This window comes from Meleagris gallopavo, chromosome 9, assembly GCF_905368555.1.
Source record: "Meleagris gallopavo chromosome 9, MGAL_WU_HG_1.1, whole genome shotgun sequence".
NCBI classification, from domain to species: domain Eukaryota; kingdom Metazoa; phylum Chordata; class Aves; order Galliformes; family Phasianidae; genus Meleagris; species Meleagris gallopavo.
The window spans coordinates 12,771,357-12,798,940 of NC_139412.1; the positions used below are offsets into that span (position 1 = coordinate 12,771,357).

General features: G+C 37.9%; 1 protein-coding gene across 2 annotated transcripts in view; it reads left to right on the forward strand.

Annotated features, from left to right (window-relative positions):
• Window positions 1-27,584, forward strand: part of ATP7A (ATPase copper transporting alpha) — a 28,551-nt gene extending 967 nt beyond the window's left edge. The window contains exons 2-24 of one of the 2 annotated variants that reach the window (XM_085230821.1): window positions 3,893-4,119; window positions 6,398-6,559; window positions 8,440-8,929; window positions 9,667-10,395; window positions 12,615-12,815; window positions 13,842-14,005; window positions 14,544-14,705; window positions 15,265-15,341; window positions 15,514-15,739; window positions 16,189-16,422; window positions 16,860-16,951; window positions 17,317-17,444; window positions 17,626-17,780; window positions 18,106-18,240; window positions 19,087-19,281; window positions 19,474-19,656; window positions 19,970-20,183; window positions 20,859-21,005; window positions 21,458-21,600; window positions 21,909-22,112; window positions 22,648-22,765; window positions 23,303-23,405; window positions 24,195-27,584. In XM_085230821.1, coding sequence (XP_085086947.1) covers window positions 6,452-6,559; window positions 8,440-8,929; window positions 9,667-10,395; window positions 12,615-12,815; window positions 13,842-14,005; window positions 14,544-14,705; window positions 15,265-15,341; window positions 15,514-15,739; window positions 16,189-16,422; window positions 16,860-16,951; window positions 17,317-17,444; window positions 17,626-17,780; window positions 18,106-18,240; window positions 19,087-19,281; window positions 19,474-19,656; window positions 19,970-20,183; window positions 20,859-21,005; window positions 21,458-21,600; window positions 21,909-22,112; window positions 22,648-22,765; window positions 23,303-23,405; window positions 24,195-24,471 — 4,485 coding nt within the window. In that variant the 5' untranslated portion in view covers window positions 3,893-4,119; window positions 6,398-6,451 and the 3' untranslated portion in view covers window positions 24,472-27,584. The remainder of the gene's footprint in view (window positions 1-3,892; window positions 4,120-6,397; window positions 6,560-8,439; window positions 8,930-9,666; window positions 10,396-12,614; window positions 12,816-13,841; window positions 14,006-14,543; window positions 14,706-15,264; window positions 15,342-15,513; window positions 15,740-16,188; window positions 16,423-16,859; window positions 16,952-17,316; window positions 17,445-17,625; window positions 17,781-18,105; window positions 18,241-19,086; window positions 19,282-19,473; window positions 19,657-19,969; window positions 20,184-20,858; window positions 21,006-21,457; window positions 21,601-21,908; window positions 22,113-22,647; window positions 22,766-23,302; window positions 23,406-24,194) is intronic. The other variant, XM_085230819.1, reaches the window with a different exon arrangement.

Below are 27,584 nucleotides of genomic sequence, written 5' to 3' on the forward strand. Positions count from 1 at the left end.
TTATAATCTGCTCCTAATGTTCATAATAATTTCTCCAGGAGAGGCATTGACGTTCTCCAAAAATCCATTTCAAAGAGTTAGTGGAAGGAGAGGAGCAAGTGAAACAATTTGAGAAGAACTTGTCTGGAATAGTTATAGAACTGTCCTTAGAACTGACATAGTGTACATTCAGTTTGTGATTTTTTTTTTTCATCTGCCTGCTATAGAAATAAAACTCTTCAGGGAAGTTTCCAGTCTGCTGACCAAGCAGTAGTTGCTTAAGACTTGAGCAGCGTGAATTACCCTGTGTAGTCTCATATAGCTGTCTGTGATAGATATTTATTATAGACGTGCAGTTTCCCACACTGAGTGAGTCTCATTAATCTGATCTGACTTTAAAATGTAACCATCTGTCAGGGAAAGAAAAAAAAAAAAACCCACAAAACTCTCTTCTGTCAGACCAGGTTCCCTGTAATTTCACTATTTTCATAAGCTGAACAAGGTGATACAGCTTTGTCTTCTTATGCTGTCCTTTGTTCTTTTTTTTTTTTTTGTGTGTGTGTGTGTGTGTGTGCTTTTGGGGCCATTTAGGCACACTCTTTTGCACGTAATGTAATTAGGAATTTTGCCTTCTGATACCATAAATGAAGCTTTTAGGTAGGACTGAGCCACTTGGAAACCTTATCAAGCCCTAAGGCTGTAGTTAAATCTGACAGATTCTGTGCCTGGCATTTGTTTGATGCTGCCCAGCTTTTGCTGGCATCTTTCAAAAACTATACATTCAAAATATGTGTAGAAAACTTTGGTGAAAGCTAAAGTTGTATCCTTCAAGGAGTGCACTCAGTCATTCAGTTACGTATCCCTGCTGATCTATAGGACAGACACGAAGCATGTTTGCTGTTTCTATTACATTGTAGTGATGTTACACTGCAGTGCCTGGGTTGGCTTTGATACTAGAAACTCTGAAGCATTTTTTGGGATGTAAAGTGGGAGTGTAGGGTTTTACCAATGGCTTCTATTTTACCTTGCTCATCTTTTCTTGTCAATGTGAGGTTGTAACTGACAGCTTTGACTTCACCTATCTTCAGCATGCTTCAGAGTGCTTTACTTACTAAAACTGCTGTTAGCAATTGGTAAGGCAGGTATATGTATAGATAATAAACTATTAGAGATATTACAAGCAAATAGATATTAGCAGATATTGAGACTGTAGCACTAATTAGCAGCAGCAACAATTAGAGGTAGTATAAGGTCAGTAATGTAATACTTGCAAATACAGGTTGCATTGCAGGTTCAATAAACTCACAAATGCTGTGATAGCAAATGTGGATTACAAGCATGACTCTACATACAACAGCTTATGTACATGTGTGTATTTCGTAGAACTACCGGTACCAGGTGCTTTAAGTGAGAAGTTCTAAGATCAAACCACTGCTGTAGCACACGAAGATTGCTGAGGTGCACCCTCAGCAGTTTGTGGATAACACCAAGCTGTGGGGTGCGGTTGACACGCCTGAGGGACGGGATGCCATCCATAGAGGCCTCACACCTAGGCTGAGCAGTGAGCCCAGGTGAAACTCATGAAGTTCAACAAATCCAAGTGAAATATCTGCACCTGGGTTGTAGCAAGCCTTGCTGTTAGAATGAGCTGGTGGATAGCAGGATTGAGTACAGCCTGCTGAGAAGGACCTGGGGGTACTGGTGGATGGCGAGCTGCACATGAGCCGGCAGTGTGCCCTCACAACCCAGAAGGCCAACTGTATCCTGGGCTGCATCAAAAGCAGCGAGGCCTCTGCAGGGTGAGAGGGGATCTGCCCCTCTGCTCTGCACTGTGAGAGCTCACCTGGAGTGCTGCATCCAGAAGTAGAGTCATGGAACCACAGAATCACTGAGGTTGGAAAAGACCTCCAAGATCACCCGGGCCAACCATCCACATAGTCCTCTGTGTTGGAGCACATCCAGAGGAGGGCCACAAAAATCCAAGGGATGGAAAACCTTCCTATGAGGACGGGCTGAGATCTGGGGGTGTGCAGCATGGAAAAGGGAAGCTCTATGAGACCTGAGAGTGGCCTTTCAAGATCTAAAGGGAAGCTACAGGAAAGAAGGGGACAGATTCTTTACAGGGTCTGTTGTGACAGGACAAGGGGAAATGGTTTCAAACTAAAAGAGGAGAGATTTAGATTAGATATATGAAAGAAAGTTTTACAGTAGGGGTGGTGAGAAAGTGTAGCGGGTTGCCCAGGAGGTGGTGGTGCCCCATCTACAGAGACACTCAAGGTCAGGCTGGATGGGCTCTGAGCACCTGATGGAGCTGTAGGTGTCCCTGCTCACTGCAGGGGAGTTGGACTGATGGCCTTTAGGGCTCCCTTCAACTCAAGCCATTCTATGAGTGCTGCGCAACCTCATGAAGAGTGTTTTGATATGTGTATCCTTTTTCTTTTCAACTTGGTAAAATATTAATGCACTTAAGGAGAAATAGCGTGAAACTGTCAGTATTTGTATGTCAATTGTGTACATATAATTTATTAGTGTAACATTTTTGAGGCTGCTTAGTCATGAATATGTTGCAACTTATTTTCAGAAGGAGGAAAATGTCTTTTAAGTTTCAGCTGAAGTATTTCTTCAAGGAAGCGCTCATAAGGGGAGGTAGAATGTTACAGAGGAATATACCCAAACAGAATGCTGTCATGGGTGTAAGAACGTATTAGCTTTTAAATTTAAATTTTTAACAAGTTTTAACTTGTTATTTCCTGGGAATTTTGTAACAGGAGGAAAAAGGCTGTGTGTATACATTCCCTATATAATGTCATCCTTTCCTTAGAAAACAAGTCTCTTAACAGTATCAAGAGTGCTGGAAATGCAAACAAGGTTGGGATGCAGTTTGAGTGTGTGTTTGAATTACAGTTCCCTCAAGGTGAGGATTTTCTCTACTGTGTTTATATTGTGCTTAGTGGCGTGGTGCCCTGATCTGTTGTTCATAAGAGAACAGTCTTTTAAAAGCCCAAACAAACACAAACCCCTCCCCAGGGCAGTGAAATGAATGAAACTTTGTTTCTGATTTATTATTTAAATCTAAATGCCAGCAGATTTCATTTTATTTTAAAGGAAGAACTGTGCCTATACAAAACAATGCACATCAAATCCTTTCAACGTAATAGGATTTCAGTGTGCTTTGTGATCTTAACGTGGCTACTGAGGTTCAGAATTACTGCAATCAAATTTTCTTCCATAAATACCATATTTGAAGTCACCTTAGACCCTTATTTAGTTATAGCAGACCAGAAAGGTAGACTAACTGCAACTGCTGTTTCCTTTTCCACATATTACCTCTTAAGTGGGAAACATGAGGCTGTATGAAGAGTGGTGGATCTGAGTGTATGTAGGATGAACGGCAGATGGGGAAGGAAAGAACTCCAGAAAATTGAGGAAATACTTTTCCCCATCACACTGTAATAATACAGGTTTTATATCTGGGGTTTTTTAAGTATTTATACTGTTTTCTCTCTATATATAAACCTATGTTAATTCTCACCTATGCGTTAAAATAAATAGCAATTCTGTTAAGTATTGCAAACACTTCAATAATGTTACTTTACCCTATTGCTTGTGTAATTTGACACAAGATGAGTAGAAAAGACAACACTGTACCCCTGCTGGTTGTAGGAAGTGGCTGTAACCTACTGTAGCTTCACTCTTAACCCAGAGGACAGGCAGGAGCCAGCAGGCTTTCTCAGGCTGCCCTGCACTTGTACACCAGTTCATCCAAGGCAACGTATCTTACCAACCTGTGTTAATTTTAGATAGCAGATCACAGATATTGTTCTCCTTGCTTTAAATTTCTTCTGAATGTAGTAATAGTGCAGTTGTCAGGGCAGTTCCAAGTTAATGACAATTTAAATTCACTTCTCTGCAGGCTGTACGAGATGACATGATAGGCTGTGGTGGCTCAGTTCTCTGTGTGTCTGATTGTTGTGCTTACAAAATACCCTGCAAGTCAAGTACTTCTTGAAACTTCACCTGTACTTTAGCCTTGTGGGAAGATTCATTGCTCCCTGACTGTGGAATTACAATTACATCTTTGTTTGTTCTTCATGGACTGAGCATTCCTCATGGAAGAACTGAAGGATCGATAAGGGCCAGGTGATGAAATGAAAGCATGTTTCTTTAGTTAGCTTTGTAGTGTTTTTTACAAAATATTTTGTGTTTTTGTGTATACAGACAAGCCTGAGAAAGGACATCATGTGAAGCTCTTAAAATGCACTGCTGTATGGATTCATTACTCCCTGGTGTTTCAAGTGTGGTTCCCTATTTCTGTAGATGTGTAAATGATTACCTATAACTATTTCTGTGTGTTGCTGATAATTCAGATCATCAAAATAGGCAAGAAGTGAGACCTGTACTAACTCTTCAGGTAGAATTATCATATTAGTTCTTTTCTTAGCATGCCAAGTTATTGTTTTCTATACAGAACAGCATAATGTGATGCCTTATTTGATATAAGTTGCTGTTTTATCTTCTGAGTCAGCAGAACGCAATCAGCCCAGCAAGTGCAAGTGTTAATGCTGATTTTTGAGGCTTAGCAATAACTGAAGCTGTTGTGGCCAGCTGCTTTCCCTTGGATCTCTTGGCACTGGGATCACCATGTTCTGCAGTGCATCCTTTCACACTCACACTCGTCTGGAAGAAGGAAGCTGCTTTTTGTTTCTGATCCCACAGTTGCCATCAGTCTCGAGGTGCACATGCAGCCCTTTTGCTTCCCAACTTCATCCATTATTTGGATGGCAGGATGAAACATCAGCACTTCATGATATATTCTGAGTAAATACGTGATGCCTTCTAGGAAGGTCAGGTGTTGTGGGTTGTTGGGGGTGTTGGTAAGGATCTGAGCAGCTGTGGGAATGTTTCTGAGACTTCTGTGACTGTGAGGGGAAAACTTTCCTCTGTTGAACGCTATAAAAGCAGCTCTTTGTGGTGTTCAAAGCCTTGGTGACCATGAGGTTTTCTCAACAACTTGCTGACCATTCCTGTCCAATAGCCATGCTTATCATCGATGTGTGTGAATTCCTGTTGTCTCTTGTGGCATACTCTGTGGTTCTTCAGCAAAACTGTTATTGTCTCCCGGAATATAAAGTCTCACACTACAGTTCAGACACTTAGCTGGTCATTTGTGGATTTCAGGGAATGCACTAGGGAAATCCTTAAAATCAGTTCTCAGGCTATCTTTTATGATGTTTGCATGTTTATTTTATATGTTTTGACCTAGTAATTATAGTTAAATTTGCACGTGCTAGTATCTGATCAACGAGTATGCAATGTGTTCCTGGCTCTTCACACAGAATGCGTTTGAATTAAGTATTTATTTCATCCATTGGAAATCTTACTATAATTCAGAGTTTTGCACTGTCCTCACCTGTTGGCTAAGCTTCAGCATTTGGTTTGAGATTCTATGTAGGTGAGGTAAGCCCGGTTCTACAGTGAAACCTTCCAGTATTCCACATGTGGCTTCAGAGTGTCTGAAGGCAAAACCAGAAACATTCAGATGCAGTTGTGAAATGCTACCAAGGAAAGAACAAATTAATTTTGTTAAATGCTGTTCTTACTTATTGTAATCTGGTTTCAAAGACAAGTCCCTAGGGTAATAGCCATCTAAGCACGTGTGACTTCAGCTGTTGGGTTAGTCATCTGAAGTTGTTGATGCTTTCACTGCAGACAGTTTGACTGATTATCATCCTGCTCATTAGCTGTATATGAAAATGAAAATATAATGAAAAAAATATGAATTTATAAAGGCTTAAAAAAAATTTTTGTCCTCTGTTACTTAGTCTGTGTGTTGCACAAATGAATTCTTTTGCAATTGATATTATCTCTGTAGACAAATTTCATTCGGGTTTAGTGGGAGTTTTTCTGTTTTTTTGTTTTGGCTTTTTTTTCCTGGTCTTGTATTGACAAGCAAAAATAATGATTATTTGAGAGGAGTAGATATTAAATATTTCTGAATGAGATGTGGAAAAAGCTTGTTTTATTCCTTAGGACTAGTTCCAGCATTACTTCCTCTTGCTAACAGAGGATAATACAGAAGAGACAATTGTCCCCTGTACCTGTGCTTTATATGCTGTCCTCTATTGGTTTTCCAAGTGCTTTCTTTTCCAAGTAATTTAATCTCACACCAGTGAGTCACAGCTTTCTTGCATGTGATTAAATGATCGTGACTATAATACAAATCAATCAATTTATAAATGTCTGAATAATTCTGTCTGAAAATTCATGGGACCAAGTAGCTAAATGCCTCCTTCCTGCTAAGTCTTACCCAACATCATATGTTGATCAGATTTTGAAATCTACTGGAGTTACGTGGCCAGGTACGTCATCTGCTAAATGGCAACAGATTGTTTTTGTGTTTTTTTTTTTTTAATTTTAGAAAAAAATCAATCTTTGACCAACAGAGATGAGAAGACGTGAGTAGAGTTTGAAAATGGAGGCAAGATCCATAGTCATTGGTGTGGAGGGAATGACATGCCACTCCTGTGTTCAGAGCATTGAACAGCATGTTGGGAAGATGAATGGTATCCATAACATCAAAGTAAGTAACGCTGCCCTTTTGTTAGAAAGTTTTGTTCTTGTCTGGTATAAGCAAGAGAAAAGCTAATGCTTACTGTACTGCACGGTACTGAGTTGTGCAGGGAACTGAGTTGTCATCTGTTACTCCTCAAGTAAGATTCTGCCTCAGTTCAGTAGTGTGAATTTCAGTGCTTAATTCAGTATTGTGAAATAATGAGAAGCTTACTAAAGCAAGGTAGATGTTCTCGTTCTTTTGTGCTGTCCATTAAAAGAAATAACAGCAGAATTATAGTTCTGAGCAATTGATGGAGCTACTTGGTTTGCCCTTATCCAGACTTCCTTGAACTGCCTTGATGTTAACCTCTATTTGTGATGCTTTCTTGGTGCAGAGGAGATGCCTTTTGCTCCTATGGCTAGTTTGTGCAAGAAGGAGCAGCCCTTACAATTACAGCTGCATGAAATTGCTGAGTTTAATTACTAGATTGTGAAATCTTGCTGTAAGTAAGTTGTCTGTAGTAGTTGATGTTTACTCTAGAGAAAATAGTATTTTCCTTGGTTGTGTCAAATTTGTTTCCATTTTAGTGGGTATGTCAGAGATGAACACTTCCCTTAGCCATGTTTGGCACTGTCTGTATCTGGGGGCATATGGCTGTTGCCTCTACTTATTTCAAAAGGTTTATCATGGTGCACCATTCTGTACAGTGGCAAATGATATGCCAGTTAGTACAGTTTACTTCTGTGTGAAGTAGGAGTTCATGTATGCTTACAGAAACGTGATTTGCTTTTAGAATTTCTAAGAATTCTCTGAGAAACAAAAACTTATGTTTATGTTGAGTGGTTATGAACTAGGTTAGCCAGAGAGGTGAATACTGAATTGCTAATACAGACAAGCAGGGCTGCATTTAGGTAATTTTTCCTCCAACTGCAATGAAACCAATAAATGTCCATATTCCTAATTCTGCTAAGGCTCATAATTTGGACGAAAATGAAGACAGGTTGTTCTTAAAATCATTTAACTGATGTGATTTAATTATGTCTGTGGCCTTTAGGTTGTTGCTTTGCCCAGAGTAAAGATAAAATTTAATGACTGTGTTAGGCCTCTGGCAGGAGGCTTTTCCTTTTGGAAACTGCAATAATTGTATTTGATGTATTATCAGTTTGGAGCAAATTAAATTGTGGATATTTGTACCATTGACTGTGAAAGGTTAATACTAAATCAGAAGGTTTCTGGATCACCAAAATGTACAGAGATTAAAAAAAAAAAAAAAAAAAAGCTTCTTTGGTATTGGCCATGTATCTAATTTCAAAACTGAATTTTGCTCTCTGAAATCTGATGCACTTTATTCCACAAAGCAGAGTAATAACCTGTGCCTAAAATGCCAAGAATTATTGGACTCCTTTCACTGCTACTTAAATATTCTGGATTTTCAAAGAACCTTTTCTTCTATCCTTGTAATTATTATATTACTACTAACTGCAAAATTGTGCAAACAGTTAAGAATTTTTTTTACTGTGGGCTCATTTGCTTTCAATTAAATTGCACTGAGTAGTTAGAGTTTGCAAGGCTTGTTTGTTTTAATGTAAGATGTATTGATGTTGTCTGGATGTCTTAAGAAAATGTGGCCTGACAGATTCTTCTTGAAGAATTCTGAAGTTGGCAAGGAGAAAAAAAAATCTTCTTTGTCTAGCCATGTTGTTACAAAGATGAGCAGAAGTTATTGTGTGATGGCCATTGGTATGGCTTCATTGTTCGGAGTAGGTAGTGATGGATAAAATGATACTGGACAAGTATTATTAACACCTGCAAATAATAGCTATTCATAATCCCATGCAGGTTATTAGTTCCTATCTCTTAATATTGCAATTTGCTAAATTGGTTTTTATTATTTTTCTCTTTGCAAGGTATCTCTAGAAGATAAGAATGCCGTCATTATTTATGACTCAAAACTGCACACTCCAGCAACGCTGCAGGAAGCAATATATGACATGGGGTTTGATGCTACATCAGCTGATTCAAACCCACAACCTGTTCTACCTGACACTATTTTTCTTACTATTCCTACTCAATCAGCTCTAACATCTAAAGAGCTTCGTAGTACACTGCTGAAAAACAAAGGTATCCTGGATGTTAAGATGTCTTCTGATCAAAAATCTGCAGTGGTGACTTTCCTTTCTTCCATTGTAAATGGCAAGGAGATTATCCAAATGGTCCCGGGAGTGGACTTAAGTATTTCAGCACCAGAGGTAACTCCAGGAACATGTGAAGATGCCAGCTGGTCTCATGCAAATAGTGTTCTGTTGCGCCTGAAAGTGGAGGGGATGACCTGTCATTCCTGCACTAGCACTATTGAAGGGAAGATTGGCAAATTGCAAGGAATTCAACGGATTAAAGGTAAAGCCTCTCTTGTAGAAAAAAAATATTTTTTGTAAAAATAGATACTGTCTTCTGATGGCGTTCTGGAGATACCTTGGTTTTAGATTAGTTCTATACAACAGTTACCTATTGTGGTACAAGATGCATAGTTGCATGTTTAATTTGGACAAGAAGTGAAGGGGGACCAAACTGTGGTGAGGATATTTCTGTTAAATGAATGATAGCATTCAGTGATTAGTTTGTGTTTTGATAGAGAAACGAGAGTAGTAGTAGAGTTCTTTAAATTTATTTTCAGTCATAGAATCCTTCAATATCAGATGTCTTTTCTGTGTTGCAGTTAATGTTAGTTTATATTTTCTTTCCAATTAAAATTAATATTGTCTCACATGATTGTATCCAAAAGGAAATTATCTGTGTAAATAGCTTTAACATGAATGTAATGTGGCAGGCCCTGGATAAAAGAATATATCTGCTAAGAAATAGCGATGTCATTTATGAGCGTCCTGGGACAAGAGCAAAAACTGAAAAGAAAAAAGAGAATGCTGGACAATGCCACAATTCCCAACAATTAACGATTGAACTAAATCACATTGAAATTTACTGGGCCACTTAAATCTCCTTTTCATTCCAGTTAAATTTCTGAGTGTTTGAAGCATTTTTTGTAACCTTTGATGACATCTATTGCTGTTACAGGAAAAAATGCTTGTTATGCTTAGGGCAGTAATGCACACTTCTTTTTATTGTTTAATTTTCAGTGTCCTTGGACAATCAGGAAGCTGTTGTTATGTACCAGCCTCATCTAATTACAGCAGAAGAGATCAAATGTCAAATCGAAGCTGCGGGTTTCACAGCATCTTTCAAAAAGCAGCCTAGACCTCTTAAACTCAATGCTGTTGACCTGGAAAGGTTGAAGAATACTCAGACCAAAAGTTCTGATACAGCACCACTGAAAGAAAACACAAGGAATGTGAACGATACAAAGACTGCTGTCTTCAGAATCGATGGCATGCACTGCAGTTCATGTGTCCTCAATATTCAAAGCACCATATCAACACTCCCATCAGTAACAAATATAGTTGTTTCTTTAGAGAATAAATCTGCTATTGTAAAATACAACCCAAACTTAATTACCATAGATGTACTGAGAAGTGCCATAGAGGCAGTGTCCCCACAGACATTTAAAGTCAGCCTTCTTGACAAATATGAAAATGTAGCACTTTTCCCTGCACTGGTGTCTCCACTGAAGTCTGTGAAGGATGCTGGCCAGCCCCTTACTCAAGTCGTCGTGATAAACATTGAGGGAATGACTTGCAATTCTTGTGTGCAGTCTATTGAGGGAATCATTTCCCAAAAGTCTGGTGTAAAATCTATTAATGTCTCTCTGGCAAATAGTAATGGAATTATAGAATACGACCCTCTGCAGACGTGCCCAGAAGATTTGCGATCTTCTATAGAAAATATGGGGTTTGATGCTTCTTTGCCAGGTAATGACATATTAAACTTAAAAGTAACCTACAAACAGAGGGAATTCAACTCTTTGAAAGGGTAGATAAGAGCAGGACAAAGGGAAATGGTTTTAAGTTGAGGGAGGGGAGATTTAGGTTGGATGTGAGAGGGAAATTATTTACAGAGAGTACAGAGAGTGGTGAGGTGCTGGAACAGCTGCCCAGAGAGGTTGTGGATGCCCCGTCCCTGGAGGTGTTCAAGGCCAGGTTGGATGGGGACCTGGGCAACCTGGTCTAGTATTAAATGGGGAGGTTGGTGGCCCTGCATGTGGCAGGGGACTTGGAGCTTCATGATCCTTGAGGTCCCTTCCAACCTGGGCCATTCTGTGATTCTGTTTGGGATTTGGTGCCACTGAAGATGAAAATAGCAGTTAACATGTTATACTTCCTGTACGTTGAGAGAAGCTTTATATGTTCATTGCTAGTGAGCGAGTTAAGTACACATGTAACACTTCCTTGAAGACTCCAGACTGATAAGAAATGATTGAGATATCTGGAAATATAAATAGGAATATTGATATTCAAATGATGTCCCAATTTGCTGCTGCCTGATATTCAAGAAATGAATATGGAGGGTAAAAGGGGCTTTGCAAGCTGCTAAGAATAGTAGATTGCTGGGCTAGTTTCTTTACTAGCAAATTATTAGAGAAAACTTGTGAGGAGTAACCAAAGGGCTGTACCCTGACTTTGACATGACTGAAAGTGACAAAAACCTGAGGAGTGTGGATATCAATAAAGAAATTAAAATGTAGCTTGCCATTATGTCTGGTATGCTAAAAGTAATTGCACATTGGGAATAGATAGCTAGGTAGCAAAATCCAGAAGGCTACAGAAATAATCCAGATGAGTATTAATGGGAAGAGACTTCTCGTGGGAACAGTGAAGCTCCATTTTTTTTATTCATTAAGTTTTAAGAAATAGAGCAAGTGAGATGCTTTATGGCAGTAACCGAAGAAGTAAAGCCACATACTCACATTTAATTCCTTTTATATTGCTCATGCATAAATATAGCATCTGAATTGATATGAGAAGCAGCTGTCTGTGGTTTGAAAGCCATTCTGTAAGGCCAAAAGCACTGAATTTCTGTACAAAACATGCATGAACCTTGTGCCTCAGGTAAAGTCAATAAAATTACATGTAAAGCTAAGGTTGCAAAGCAGATGTCTAGCTTGCAACCTATCAAAGAGGATAAAGGATGGTACCACAAGATGGATGAATACAATGAGGAAAAGCAAAAGAAAAATTTTATTAAGACAGGCAAAGTTTCAGTGGTCTAAACACCATCTGAGTTGGAAAAAATCTTTGCGGTCATCAAGTGCAACCAACAGCCCAACCTACAGATTCCCTTCACTGGGCCATACGCTTCATGACCAAATTTTAGTTAACCTTCTGCATTACTTAGGCACTACATCCTTTCACCTGTTAAAATTCTAAATAAACTTGTTTTTAGGTTCTCTTATTCTTATAAATTCTGTACTTTGTGAATACAGGATTTTAAACAGGCAGCCGTCATGAAGTCACACAGCAAATATGGTACCATAAGTGTCTGAATGTTGACTGCTGTTCACTATCCTACATTAAGAATGGGCCTGAAGACAATTTCTTCATGTTTCATTGGACTGAGAAATGTTGCTTGGAACAGACAGATATGGCCATGACTTTTTTAATAGAAAAGATTAATCAAGACTGGATTTTTTTATGGCTCAAGTATTACAAAAATATATGTGATAAAATAATCTGGAAGATTTTGCATGTTTCCACAATCTATGAAATCTTTTTTATTTATATTTTTTTTTAGCCAGCTGTATTTCTGTAGCCTGGTTAAAAAAAAAAAAAAAAAAAAAAAAAAAACCCATACATTAATTACCAACTCCATCAAAGCAACTGATACTGACATCACAGACTCCTCATTAATAAAATAGTCAAATTTTAATTTTCTGGCATGAGGATGGGGGAAAAAATTTGCCTGTTTTTGGTTGGTATCGCTTCAAGTGTACAAATCAGTGCTATATTTTTAACACGGCACTCTAAGCCTAAGTTTGATCATTTTCTGGCAAGGTTTAGAGTCACTCTGTTGTTGATGCAAGATGTACTTTTTTTGTCTGAAAATATACGTGTAGTAATGCCTTATGTAGTCCCAAGTCATAGTTAATTTCATCGTTTATATGTAATGACACAAATTTCAATCTCTTTTTCAGAAAAGACAGAACTGCCTGTGGGAGTAACTCAGTCCACACCCAAAGAGCAACTGGAATCTACTATGCCTACCTCCAAAATGTTACAGAGCATTGTTGCTAAACAGGAGTCCAAGAGCTTGTCAAAGTGCTACGTCCAAGTCACAGGAATGACATGTGCTTCATGCGTAGCCAACATTGAGAGAAATTTGAGAAGAGAAGATGGTCAGTATGATCTGTTACACTTCTAAGCATTTTTTTGTAAAGAGCACATTTAATTTTTGTACTGTGCTTGTAATTGATGGGTTGTCAAAAGAAGTACTGTTGAAACAAATTTCTTAAGAGAGAACATGGCCTGCTTGCAGTTTGTTCATAGGATGAGAAGAGAATGTAATTCTTGGTTCTGTGTTGGCATGCTGGCTGGTGACTGCCTTGCAAAAGCAGGAGCTGGGTTACTCTAAAGAGAATATACAGACATCAAATATGAATTCTCTTGAAACTGAAACAGATCTCTTCTATTGGTATGACTTGCCCAGATCTGCAAACCAAAAACCAGAAGCATTTGTGTCTGTATTACAAATGGAACTATTAGAGAATGACAGTATTAGTATGGATTAAAGAGAGGTAAGCTAATTTTAGCTTTGCAAGTCAGGACAGCGATGTCTTTCTGTCAGAGTGTATATTTGCAGGAACACATAGTTGCGTAAGTATAATGAGGAGTCGTCATTATAGACCGTGCTTAATTATCATAATGAAGATGGATATATTCCAAGGTAACCTGGAATATTGTTTTTCCATCCTAAAAGCTTTTTGTACTTTCCTTTTAACTTAGTACAGTAAGATGGCACGTTGTTAGATCTACACTTTCAAAACATGTTCATTCAAATTCTCTTTTGAGCAAAGGGAATTTTGAAATGCTATAATTAAATCAGAAAAATAGGCTGAAGTATATGTTAGAAGGCTTTTTCGTAAGTGGGTCATCTTTTCTTACAGAGTAAATTGATTGATTGTAATTAAACGGTAAACATGAGCTGCATGTTTTTCAGTTGCAGTAGGACTTTCATCATTCACCTCTGTGCTCCCAAGCTTTTGCACTGTTGATGCATCTTGCAGAAATGCTTATGTTTTCACATATATGTACCTGAAATATGGTAGATTTCTCAACTGCGATGGATTGCTGTTGTGCTGTTACATTATCATAAACACAGGTCTGTCTTAAACGTCAACTATTTTCACATCCTTCTTTTCTAGGAATACATTCCGTACTTGTTGCCCTAATGGCAGGAAAGGCAGAAGTGAGGTATAATCCTGCTGTCATACACCCTTCAGCTATTGCAGAGCTCATACGAGAACTGGGATTTGGAGCGACCGTGATGGAAAGCAGTGGTGAAGGAGATGGAATTCTGGATCTTGTTGTAAGCTAGTAATTAAAAACAGCTACCTACCCTTGTCTTTATCTATTGAACATGATTTTGTAATCATTTTGTTCTTAATGTTTGAAAAATATAATAGAGCTTAATGTAAAAAAATAAAATTCAAACCATAGGAGTGCGTTAGGTATGTATCAAAAATTGTGTATTGATTTTAAGGTTGTCCTTCAGACTATGTTGGCTCAAACTACTATGCTGAAGTCAAAGAGAAATACCCCTGTATTTTGGTGGAGTTATTCTGTATATTGCAGGATTTGTCTATTTATTATTTTGTAGCTGAGTCTAGCCCAGAGGTCCTAGCTCTGAGTATGAAGAGGCGGCAGAGGTTCAGCAGAGCTTAATAACTAAGTCTTCCTCTGTAGTGCTCTCATCCTTCATAAGTGATCCTCCAGTCTTGCCGCTTCAGACCCCAGACATAAGCAATAAGTAGGTCAGGGTACTTATGAGCACATTTTCTTTTCCCATTTCCTAAAGATGCATTAACTTTTTGCTTTGATGACTAAAGGAAATCTTTATTTTACAGGTGAGAGGAATGACATCTGCTGCTTGTGTGCACAAAATAGAATCCACCCTTATGAAGACTAATGGTGTTTTATACTGCTCAGTAGCTCTTGCAACCAACAAAGCACATATTAAATATGATCCTGAGATTATAGGTCCTCGAGATATTATACAAGTGATAAAGGTTAGTTTTGTGAAGGCACCACATCTGATAAAATAACTGATGTTTTTTGAATAGTTTCATACTCCACAACAGAGGGGAAAACTATCAAAGGGAAAAAATTCTGGTCCACCACTGTCTTGCTCTCAGTGCAGATTTCTGCAGATAATGTGAGCGTTCTCACAGCTCAGAAACAATGCTCCATTAAAGAGAGAGATTGGGAAAGCCAGGCTGTGTGAAGATAACCTGTAGTTTTGCAGGAGAGTAAAACACTATAGCAGAAGAGAAATAAGTTTCTTGACATTGTCCCTCATTTTCTATACTTCAGGAATAATCATTTTTTGAAAGTCACATTTTAGACTTGCATCTTAATATTTTAGAAAAGTTGACTTCTGCATCAGGCTAACTTCTTAAGTTGACCTGTGCAGGGATAAAAGCAGTCATCTCAAAATGTTAATAAAACAAATCATTTGATTTGTTGTGCAGGCTGCGCTATCAGTAATACGTGCATAAGTTATTAAGAGTGCAGTCAGTCTTTAAAAAGTCACTGTTCTCATTTAATTATTTATTTATTTCTCCTTAGGATTTAGATTTCACAACTGCTTTAGTGAAAAAAGATAGATCTGCTAGTCATCTAGATCACAGACAGGAAATAAGGCAGTAAGTATTCCTGAATATATTTAGATTATATATAAACATCTTTGCTTTTTTGGTCTATTTTCTCTTTTAGTAAAGTTTATTAAATTTTGTTAGTTTGTAAGGACTTGCTAGTTAAAATGTTATTCAGCACTTGACAGCAAAACAAATGTATTTATTTATTTTTAAACCTAAGGTGGAGAAGGTCTTTTTTTGTGAGTCTGATTTTCTGTATTCCTGTCATGGCGATGATGATTTACATGATGGTTGTGGACAGTCAACTCTCAGATGCTCACAGACATCTCAACATGAGTAGTGAGGAAATGGAGGCCATTCACTCCTCTATGTTCTTAGAACACCAGCTCCTGCCAGGACTGTCTGTTATGAACTTTCTGTCATTCTTACTCTGTGTCCCTGTACAGGTAAGTGGCAATATGACAACTCCAAGTTTGTTGGGGTTAGACATTCGAGATGAGAAACAATGGGGAAATTAAATTTGACAAGTGACTGTTCGTACACTAGAGGAAAATACCACTGCTGCTGCTAACATAAACAGTGCTGGGGTCTGTTAAGGACGGGTCAATCAAAGTGTGTGGGTGCTATGCGGTCTGACAGCATCTGAGGCAGCTTGTCTAGCTGTAGCCAGTGGGCATGGGAAGGAGCTGGTTGAGCTGCATGGAGGTGAGGTGATCTGGGAATACTGAAGGGAAGATCTAAGATCTGGATCTTGAGCAGAGACAGGACTTTGTTCAGTAAGTGACAGAGAAGACAAATGACCAAAAAAAACACCAAAACTGCTTCTCAGAAAAATACTGCTGCTGTGTGTTACAAATATGTGTACAGAATATAACAGGTGCCGTTACTGTTACAGATATTTGGAGGCTGGCACTTCTATATACAGGCATACAAAGCATTGAAGCACAGAACTGCAAACATGGATGTGCTCATTGTTCTGGCAACCTCCATTGCATTCGTCTACTCATTTGTTATTCTTCTAGTTGCAATGGCTGAGAAAGCAAAAGTAAACCCTGTGACTTTCTTTGACACACCTCCCATGCTGCTGGCATTCATCTCGTTGGGCCGGTGGCTAGAGCACGTTGCAAAGGTAAGGGAAGTAAAAGTACTTCTGATGGGCAAAAAGAGCATAGCATGGCAGTTATATTTCAGTCAGTTCTCAGTAGTGATGGTAGAAGGCTGAAGTTTTGTGCTGCGTATAGTACATAGTAAACATTTGTTCTCGACGTCACTGAATGGAAAGCACCATATCTACAAGCTATAGGACACTGAGTATAATTTCAGAATGGTGCATACCTTATAAAATATCAGATGCAAAAGCCTTGTTATATTTTTTTATCCTTTTTTTGTTATAAAATCATCTTCAGTAACTGAACTAGTAAAAAATGTGAAGTAATACAAGTCTATTTTCAGAAAGTATTTTCTTAAGAGTAAATTGCAGCATATGAAGTTGTCGTTTACCCTACTTTTTTTTTTTTTTTTTTTTGCAATACCATAGTCAGAAAAATATGAAAATTATTATTCTAGGGTAAAACTTCAGAAGCACTGGCAAGACTAATTTCATTACAAGCTACTGAAGCAACTATTGTTACCTTGGGCCCCGATAACATTCTCTTAAGGTATCTTTGTCATTTGCATTTTCTGTTGTTCCATTTTTGTTGATAATATATTCACAGACAAATGTTATAACTCTGTAGGACTGTGAAGAAAATGACTTCAGATTTGCTGGCAGATTTGTATTTGAAAATGTTAAAATGCAGAAAAGTAAACACTACTGCAATTGGCTTTATTGGAATCTTACTAATTTTTGCTAATAAGGAAGTAAGTGGATTTACTCAGCTGGAAGATAACATATGATAGGCTTAGTGCTCTGTAAAACAGCCTTTGTTAAGCTAACAGTGTTAACTAGTGGAATTATGCTTTATGTATAGTGCTTTTGCCTGGGTGGTTTCAGTTAACAATCGCTTGTTTAAAAACTCTCCAGTGAGGAGCAAGTTGATGTTGAGCTGGTTCAGCGAGGTGATGTTGTCAAAGTGGTGCCAGGAGGCAAATTCCCAGTGGATGGTCGTGTTATTGAAGGACACTCTATGGTAGACGAATCTCTTATCACAGGTGAGCATTTATTTTGCTAGCAAATATAAACAAATCAGCAACTATAATTTTTGTTTTCTTTTAAATGAATCTGAAAAAGAAAAGTTGAAACTTTCTTTTTAATATAAGAGTCAGTAGTTATTATCAGAAATAACATTGCTGCAAAAGCTCCATTAGTTACCTGTTGTTGACCTTTCCTTAGGTGAAGCGATGCCTGTGACTAAAAAGCCTGGCAGCACAGTTATTGCTGGTTCCATTAATCAGAACGGATCACTGCTGATTTCAGCAACCCATGTTGGAGCTGACACAACTCTTTCACAGATTGTTAAACTTGTGGAGGAGGCCCAGACCTCAAAGGTAGAGTGGTATAAACCTAAGCGTTTGGGTTTTGTTGTAGCTGGGCATCAGCACACCAAGTTGTTTGCAAAATGGCTAAGGTTGGTTAGATTTGAATTGCAGCTGGACCATGAATTTTGGTTTTGACTTTTTTTTAAACCGAATGAAAACTTTGATATGATCCACTGTTTCAAATCTCATCATCTTACAGAGTAGATATGTAATTACAAAGCATGGTTTGCCAAATGTGCTGAGATTTTGTTTATGATTACGTTTGTGTCTGAAGGCGTAGAAGACAATAAGTATGGTGTTGATGGAGCTGACGCTTGTTTTTTCTTTTTCCTAGGCTCCTATACAACAATTTGCAGACAAAATTAGTGGCTACTTTGTTCCTTTTATTGTAATTGTCTCCGTGGTTACCCTCTTTGCCTGGATTGTAATTGGATTTGTGGATTTTGAAATAGTAGAAAAATATTTTCTGGTAAGTCAGTCTCCTTAAGTGACTACTGAAATATTTCACATATAATAAGCCTACAAATCTATTAGGCTGCAGCAGTCCCATTTTTAGATGATTCTTGCAGGCAGTTGGGTGGAAATGCATGAAATTAAAGTATATTCATCCCTCTAATTTATATCTATTTTGTACTGTAACTTCGCTCTGACATTTTCACATACAGAGTATTCAGTAATTAATCAACTCGTGAAGGTTAGTTTTCAAAAACTGAACAGAAAAACTAAATTGGGAAACCTCAAGGTTTAGTTTTCCTTCTTTGTGGGGGGGAAAAAATCCTTTGCATCATAGGCTCCAATTCTAGTTTTCTTAGCATAGCTATGTGTAAATTCACCTTTGAAATCAGGGGAATTCATATTCCATGCAAATGGCAGAGGAGGATGAGAATCCTGATTTGTACCTTGGATTTGTTTAGCTCTCGGGTTTTTTTGTGGACTAGATTTCCAGTCAGGATGTATTAGTTGCAGGAGAACAATCTTCATGTCTTTGTTATGGCATAAACTCTTGATGAGGTATATTGTATCAAAGTTCAGAAGAGCTGTCATAAAGTGTGGTCCTTTATTTAAGAAAATGTCTTATCAATAAAACAAGTCAGGAGCGTAGGCCGTATATAACAAAGTTTAGATACTAATAATGAATTTTGTAGTTAATCTTAGCTTGGCATAATTTTTCCTGTGCTTTCAGTTTTAATACTTCATCTTGCACGTTTGCAATTTTTGCTCCTTTTTTCTTTTTACATCAAGGGTGATGTGTAGTTAAATACATTGTTTTCATTGCTGAATTTCCTTTGTAAATAAAACGAATTTCTGTCACTAGGGTTACAATAAGAGCATTTCTGCAGCTGAAGTGATAATCCGCTTTGCATTCCAAGCCTCTATCACAGTCTTGTGTATTGCATGCCCCTGTTCCCTGGGGTTAGCAACCCCAACGGCTGTGATGGTTGGTACTGGAGTAGGAGCTCAGAACGGCATACTGATCAAAGGAGGAGAACCATTAGAGATGGCACATAAGGTAAGAAATGTGGGTTTGTTGTATGTAAGCTCTGAAGGCTGGTAGCAGTAGCATTTTGCCAGTTCCTGCCTGAGCAGAGTTCTACATCTTTGTAAGTAGCAAATTAGAAAGTCTGATTAAAAATGAGGTTTTCTAAGCTAGCTGTACATTGAATCTTTTTTCACTGAATGATGTCTTCCTGTTTTGCTGCAGGTAAATGTGGTTGTATTTGACAAAACGGGTACAATTACCCATGGAACTCCAGAAGTGATGCGTGTGAAATACCTAGTAGAGAGTAATCGACTGCCACATAATAAAATGCTGGCAATTGTGGGAACTGCAGAGAGTAACAGTGAACATCCTCTCGGAGCAGCAATAACAAAATACTGCAAAAAGGTAAACTGCATAGGCAAAATTGTTTGTATTACAGATAAACCTCTCTTGCATGAATTGATAAGTACAAATGGTCTTGAGTCATTTAGAAAATGATTGATATATTCAGATGGAATACTGAAAATTGTGAGGCCATTGTAAATCCCTTGATCGTATTCTGGATCTACTGGATACTCACATTTACATTTTGATTATAGATTGAATGTTTCTCTGCTCTCCTGCTTAGATTACACTTTAACTTGCGAATTTTGTAAATGTTGCATGCTTCTATATATTTAAATTTCTATGCTTTTTTTCTGTTTTTTTTTTTCTGAAGGAACTGGGTTCAGAAACCCTTGGGACATGTACAGATTTTCAGGTAGTTCCAGGCTGTGGCATTAGCTGCAAAGTCACCAATATAGAACCACTGCTCTACAGGAAAAATAAAATGGTTGAAGAAAACAATATTAGAAATGTGACACTTGTAAAAGTTGAGGAACATGTGGAGGAATCGGTGCAGCCTGCTCTGATTATTGATGCTGACTTACCAAGTAAGCTGACTCCAGTTCATAGATTAAATGTATTGCAAGACACACCTTTGGTTTTGGATCTTAGTCAGGATCCTTAAGAATGAGATTCTTTTCTCTCTGCCTTGGAAAACTGGGCTTGCATCAAGTCACCTATGAAATAGAGTTGGCCATTCCTTTATTTCATGGTCACACATCACTCGGATATTTGGATAAAAACATTCTGTTGGTATAAGTACAACTGAAGTTATTAACTATGGAGTGGGAAAATCATGGGGAATTGTCTCTTAGCTCTCTTTTCTTTACTTACTAGTTTCATCCCAAGTTACTATTTGCTAACCAAAATCGTGTTTATTTGCATATCTGACTGTTTTTCAATCAAGAGCAGCTCATTGTTAGATCTTTCAACTATTAGAACATTAAATTAAAAGCACCAAGAAAGAGACTTTTTCCTTTACTGTCCCATGACCTGTGATTCTTCACCCACCAAAGTAGTAATTACCTATTGCTGATGAAATGTTAGCAGTGTTCTTGTCATGAGCACCTGAAAAGATAGATTGAAGGGGAAAAGAAGTCTCTTTCAATATTGTTTAAGTTCTTCACTTATATTTCAGTGCATACTGAGAGAGCATGAGTAGGACTAGCTGGCAGGAAGCTTCCTAATTATCTGTATGATGGCAAGAGTTTTTCTTCTTTCAGCTGCAGTTACTTCTCAAAAATACTCTGTTCTCATTGGTAACCGGGAATGGATGAACAGAAATGGCCTTCTTGTTAAAAATGATGTTGACAAAGCCATGATTGAGCATGAGAGGAAGGGTCGCACAGCAGTTCTCATAGCTGTTGATGGTAAGTTCATTACCGTCTCCTTCGTTCAGAGGCTGATTAGTCACCAGATAAATAGAAACTGATAAGTAGTAATGCCTTAACAGTTACACCTGAAGTAGACTAATGGGATGAAAAGACATGATTAGCTAAGTTCTGAAACATTTTCATATGAGAAAACCTCTTCCTGCCTTTCTCGGTTGAATAGGAGGTGTGAATTTAAGGTAAAGACTTGAAGGAGAGCAAAGTAGAAGAAAGAAAGAAGAAAACAATTCTTTTGTTGTTGGACAGTCTGTACTCTGTGGCATTAAACTGCTGCCCCAATAGCTCATATTATCATAGTTTATATTCCACCTTTTGTTGTCAATAGCAGTGTTTCTGCAAGTGGTTTTACTAAAGAAAATGTTACTTCCTTTCTCCCATCACAAACCCCCCCAAAAAAAACCACTTACTACAAACTCCTTTGTGTTTTTAAGGAGTGCTGTGTGGCTTGATAGCTATTGCTGATACTGTAAAACCAGAAGCTGAGCTGGCAGTTTACACTTTGAAGAATATGGGTTTAGAAGTTGTTCTAATGACTGGTGACAACAGCAAAACAGCAAGATCCATCGCCTCTCAGGTAAGCAGTTAGGTCTGTGTTGTGGTTTGAAGCTTGCTACATCCCACTTACAGAACAGATATTGTCATGCTGCTACTGCATGTGGCTAGCATGGAAATGTGTGGTGAAAAATGTTAATGTATAGCTGAATAGGAAGGGGGACTGAAGAATCCTTTTTGAATGGGAGTAATGTTAGCTTTGAAATAAGACTTATTTTCATATCAGATGGGTTTGGTCTTTGGCTTATGAGCATGACATTCAGACTCTAATAATGTGATAGCTAGTGAAAAAGCTATTCTTGTTCTCTCTCTCTTTACCCCTCCCCATAGGTTGGCATCTCTAAAGTGTTTGCAGAGGTTCTTCCCTCTCATAAAGTGGCCAAAGTGAAACAATTACAGGATGAAGGAAAACGGGTGGCCATGGTTGGAGATGGTATCAATGACTCCCCAGCACTTGCTATGGCTAATGTGGGAATTGCTATTGGCACAGGTACTGATGTAGCTATTGAGGCAGCTGACGTGGTTCTCATTAAGGTAAGAAAGAAGAGTGTGTGATATAATTTCAGTTGCATTGGTGTAGCACCTTCATAAACAATTATAATTAGGTTTTGTCTTTGTCTTGATGTACTTGTCCTATGAAGAAATTCTGTCCTTATTTTCTGGCTCCAAATGTGGGGGCAGTTAGAGCTTGGGAGTTGGCCAAAGAACTAAGAAGTGAGGTGACTTTTGGCAGTAGTGAGTTATATTTAAGGAACGTATGGGAATATCTCCAATGTTATAGTCACTTCTTCCCACATATCAACAATACCTTGACAGAGAGGTAAGCATCTAGAGCTGTACCACGTAGATGGTGCTGTGTATGTTCATTTGGGTTGCGGGGACGTCTGGAATAAAATTGGTGCTCATTGTATGAGCTCTACGCAGACACAACAGATCAACCTACAGAAAGTTCAGCACATGTAGTTTGTTAACATCCAGTACGTGGCAGTTAGCTTTAAAATGGGAGTATGGTGATGCTGCATGTGTATGCTTTTTATCTCTGACATCCCCAATAAATGTTAACTTCCAGGATGACTTGATGGATGTGGTAGCAAGTATTGATTTGTCAAGGAAGACTGTCAAAAGGATCCGGATCAACTTTGTCTTTGCTCTAATTTATAATCTTGTTGGAGTTCCCATAGCTGCTGGTATGTGAATGTTTACCTGTGATAATAAAATTGTGCTTAGTCATTAGATGACAGCAATTTGTTTTTGTGTGGAATAGAATCCATTTTCTTGCTTTCTAACTGACATTTAGTGCAGAGTTCTGTGCCTACAGAGTGTGCAGTGATGTATTTGTGCATTGTCCTCTCTGATATTACAGCTATTATAGATGCATCTAGCACATACAACTGACTTAAAAATAAACTGTTCATTTAGTGAGCCCGATCTTGTGAACAAACGTTTTTCTGAAGGCTGGCAAGACGTGCCTACTTCTGTATGCCATACTGTATAAACAACATACTCAGATGTATTCACTTATGGGTTCTGCCTGAGCTAGAATATAAATGTTCACATTAAGTATTTGTCATTTAACACTATACTAAAAGTATATTCATAAATATAATTGAAATGGAACTAAAATTAGACAGTTTAGTGGAGTTTTGTGTTTTTACAGAAGACAGTGGATTCGTACTTGGAGAATGCCATGTTCCTGCCCTGAACTCATCATTTTCTTTTTCCAGGTGTGTTCTTGCCCATTGGTTTGGTTTTGCAGCCCTGGATGGGATCTGCAGCAATGGCTGCCTCCTCCGTTTCTGTTGTGCTTTCTTCTTTGCTGCTAAAGATGTGAGTACGAACAACGTTGTTATTTGTAGTTTAGATTTGAAGCTCAGACCTTTTTCTCTAAGTGGTTGAAAATGAACATGGGACTATGACACTATGACATGTGAAACTTCTTTCAACTTTTGCACGTCTGTGGTGGGTTTTCTTTTTACTTGAAGAGTAATCAGACCAAAAATGTTTCAGACATAATGTTTAAAAATGTAATTTCTATCATGAAGAGAACTGTAAAAATCAGAAGCGTTCAAAATTTAAAATTCCTTAGTGCCCTTTGTATATTTTGGAGGAACCTCAGCACGTGTGATTTCTGAGAAGTGAGTCTCCCAAAGCAATTCAACTGTACACAGTGCAGCAGCACTGGGGATTGTTGATACATAAACTAAGCTGCATTTATGAATGAACAGTTTGTTCTTTGCTTCGCAGTTAGGAGCACTGGAGTAGGAATGGTGTTCTTTGCAGTTCAGTTAACATGTAGGGTTTCCGAGGAAGCAGAATAGAAGAGCTGGTCCGCTCACAGTAGATGTGCTTTGCTGATACGTGTTTTGCAGATGCTCAGCATCACTAAAGCAGTTCAGTACTGAGTGGTACATGTCTGCTTTACCTGTTCTGCATCCTGGCCAAAAAGCACCAAGTTAACTTCTTGTTATATAGTAGCTTTGCAGAATCTGGAACTTTTATCACTGTATAGTAAATCGTATTATAGATGTGCATGATAATAGCTAGCTTCTTTCCATATTTTAGTGTCTGTTACTTCAACCTAAGACATGCTGGCCTTCTATTTCTTCCTTTCTTTAGGTACCAGAAGCCAAGTTCTGAGAAACTGGAGCTCCGAGCCCATGGCCAAATGAAGCAGAAGAGCCCATCAGAAATCAGTGTCCATATTGGAATTGATGAAACTGGGACAGGCACTCGTAAGCTGAGTTTAATGGATCGAATAATCAATTACAGCAGAGCCTCTATAAATTCTCTCTTTTCTGATAAGCGGTCAGTGAACAGCATGGTTCTTAATGAACCGGATAAGCACTCGCTGTTGGTGGGAGGTTTTGGAGAAGATGATGACACAACGTTATGAATGATTTCCAAAAGGAAGAGAGAGAGAGGAAGCAGCAAAATGGAAAAATAATCGAAACAACCTGAAAACTGCCTACGGGCTTGTGCAAGCAAAGATCATTTCTGGATGTCGTTACAGATGCTTTTCTGCCTTTCTGGGGTTTAAGTTTATCTATACAGGTATTTCTTCTTTAATGTAAAAAACAAGTTTATTTCTAGTGGCCTTTTAGTGTACTTTTTCTTTTGTTAAGCTAGACTTTCCAAAAAAAAAAAAAAAAAAAAGGCAGAAGCTTGCAAATAGAGCTGTGTTTACGTGAAGCTTGAAGTGCAGCATCTTCTGGTAGAATGTCAAAATACGGTTAAGGAAACTAAAGAACCAGAAATGTGTGTTCCAGCCTTTTAACGGGTTTCTTTATACACAGTCAGGTTTAATACTGTGTTTAAAAAAAATTACAAATTGCCACATTTGTAAAATACTGAAAGTTCTGTGTTTGCAGATAGATGTGCCTTACTTAAAAACTTGTAGGACTGCTCTTGTTTCCATAGCCTGCATTGTACCAGAAATCATTCCTCTCGAATGCCACCATCTCTTTTATAAATGTCTGGTTCCAACTTTTCTCGCGCCTAGTTTCAAAACATCTCTCTGTTGGATAGATGACTGAGAGATTTAGTGATTGCTTCCTAACATCAGGTTAAGCCTGGGTTTAACACCTTGCCCTGGTACACTCCTACAAAGATTGTGTGTTTGAAGATAGAATGGGCTTGGAGACTTGCTCTTTCTCAACTCACAATCTCTTCAACAAAGATCTGAGCATATGAATGTGATGTGCTGTTTGCTGAAATGCTTAGCTTTTAAAAAGGCAGCAATGTAGCCAGTGCTTACTGCCAAAATCAACTAGCACTCCTTAAACAAGCCAGAGTAGTTTGGTGTCACACAGACTACCTTTAAAATATTTACAGTTCAGTCTCTGGGGATATGTAACCTCGTTGAAGAATTTATTATTTTTCAGATACTGCACTAACACCAGTTGCCTGTAGAGATAAGTGGGGCAGGAATGGTCCAGAATCTGCTCCATCAATCCAAACCTTTTTAGTTTGGGATGTTCAGATTCAGGCTTTGTGAATTAAGACCAACTTCATTTGTTACAGAACTGAAATCTCAAAATGCAAGTTTTGATCATTTAATCATGAATATTAAAATTAAAAATATTCTCAATGAGAACTAAAGTTGGTGTTCATCACCCAGTAGCTAGCTACCTTTTTGGTACTTAGTAAACCTTGTTTTTAAATCCTGTGCTGAGACAGCAATCTAAAACCATTATTAAGTTCAATACTGTTGAATTTAATCATAAGATACAATTAATGGTGTAAACATGTAATTCCAAATAGTGCCACTAGAAATGTAATATCCAATTCAGAATAGGACAGGAATCTCTGTAATGGTCTAATTTTTAACTCAGTCTGTGAATGCATAGATTGTGCACGTAATAAGTCAAAAGCAGTTTTTACTACTTTTTTTTTTTTTTTTTTTTTTTCAACTACCAGGAAAAATACCAGTGTGTAAAAACAACAGAACTGTGCTGTGGGTTATGTTGTCGTTAGTAGATCGGTATCCTTGTTATATTGCAGTGAGGACAAAAAAATTGATTGCTGCCACTAATTTAATTACGAGAAAGAAATAAAATATTTCTTTCTCAGAATTAGGCTCTTAATATCTCTACCTGAGTACAGGTTTTCACTCCCATTAGGTTGTGTGTATATGTTGTGTTAAGAAATTCTGAGATGCACTACTGCGAAGCCATTTCATGAAGATGTTTTTCTTGGTTTTCAGCAGCAAAGCTATTTCTTTCAAACTGGATACTTACCTAAAGGCCAACAGAATGCTCTCAAGCAGCTTTTTGTGCTTTAAGGCTGTGCAAACTGTTTCCAAAGATTTCAGTTGTCGTCTTAATCCGTGTTCATTCTCAGTGTTGTTCTCAGCAAGATTTTGCAGATGAAACAGGAAATGTTTAGCAAGTTATTGTCTGAGTTTTGCTGATAACGGGTCATCTAATTCACAAAGACACAAGGCATTCTTTCAGGTGAGTTTCACTGCTGCGGGTGCTGCTCCAGCCCTGCTGTGGTGCATGCGGTCATTAAGTGAGAGACATCTGCTCTTACTGCAGGAGATACAGCAGTTACATGGGGTCACATCCCTGCTCGGTAGATAAAGCAGCATGAGGAGTTTGTTCCATTCTTTCAAAATATATTTCTAGAGATGGTATGGGTAGAAACCAAACCTCTGAAAGAAGCTTACATGAAGTGATGCCTCTTCCTCACAGCACTGGTCAGGAAGTCCTTTTCAATCCAGTTTTCCTCCATAAGAAAACCTGCCTGTAGATGTCTTTTGAACTTGAATTTAGTACACAGTGCATTTGAGTGTAGCATAACTGATTAAGGAAGTCCAGGTCTTTGAGAACAGTTTGTCTGTGCAACCCTGCTTCTCACTCTCCTAATGTGTAATATTGACTTGCAGAAAGCTTTTCTTGTGATGAAAATATCTTGTAAGGTGCTTTACAGTGAAAAACCAAAATATTTTTCAGTTTGAATGTACAGTGCAAGTGAAATAATGTGGGAGGTAAATGTGTTCTTAAATGTAAATGTTTTACATGTAAGTCCCTTACTCCTCTTGTAGACTGAATTCAAGAATTTAAAATATCTCTTGGAAACATAGTTACAAATGGAATTATGTATTACTCGTTTGTTTTGTTTTCTGTAACTATTTATAAAACCTGTTTTATTTAAATATATATATATATACACACACACTCTTAAGGCTTTAAGCATCACTCTGAATCTTACCAATAAAGTTTTAAAAGTGTAGACACTTGAAATTTTAAATGAAAAAGAATGTGAAGCTGGCAGAAGACAGTGAAAGCGAGCAATTTTATTTATTACAGATATTGCTTAAAACAAGTTCCATCCTAATGCTTTAAACTTGAATGGAAAAAAGAATGCTTTAATGGAATGTTAATTTAGTGCTGTTACATTTCTTTATATTGAGGAAAGTGCAGTTTCGTAATTCCTATTAAGATTGTGCCTCCATCACTACAGTGATAATTATAAACTGCATAATAAAAAATGTATCTTTAATAA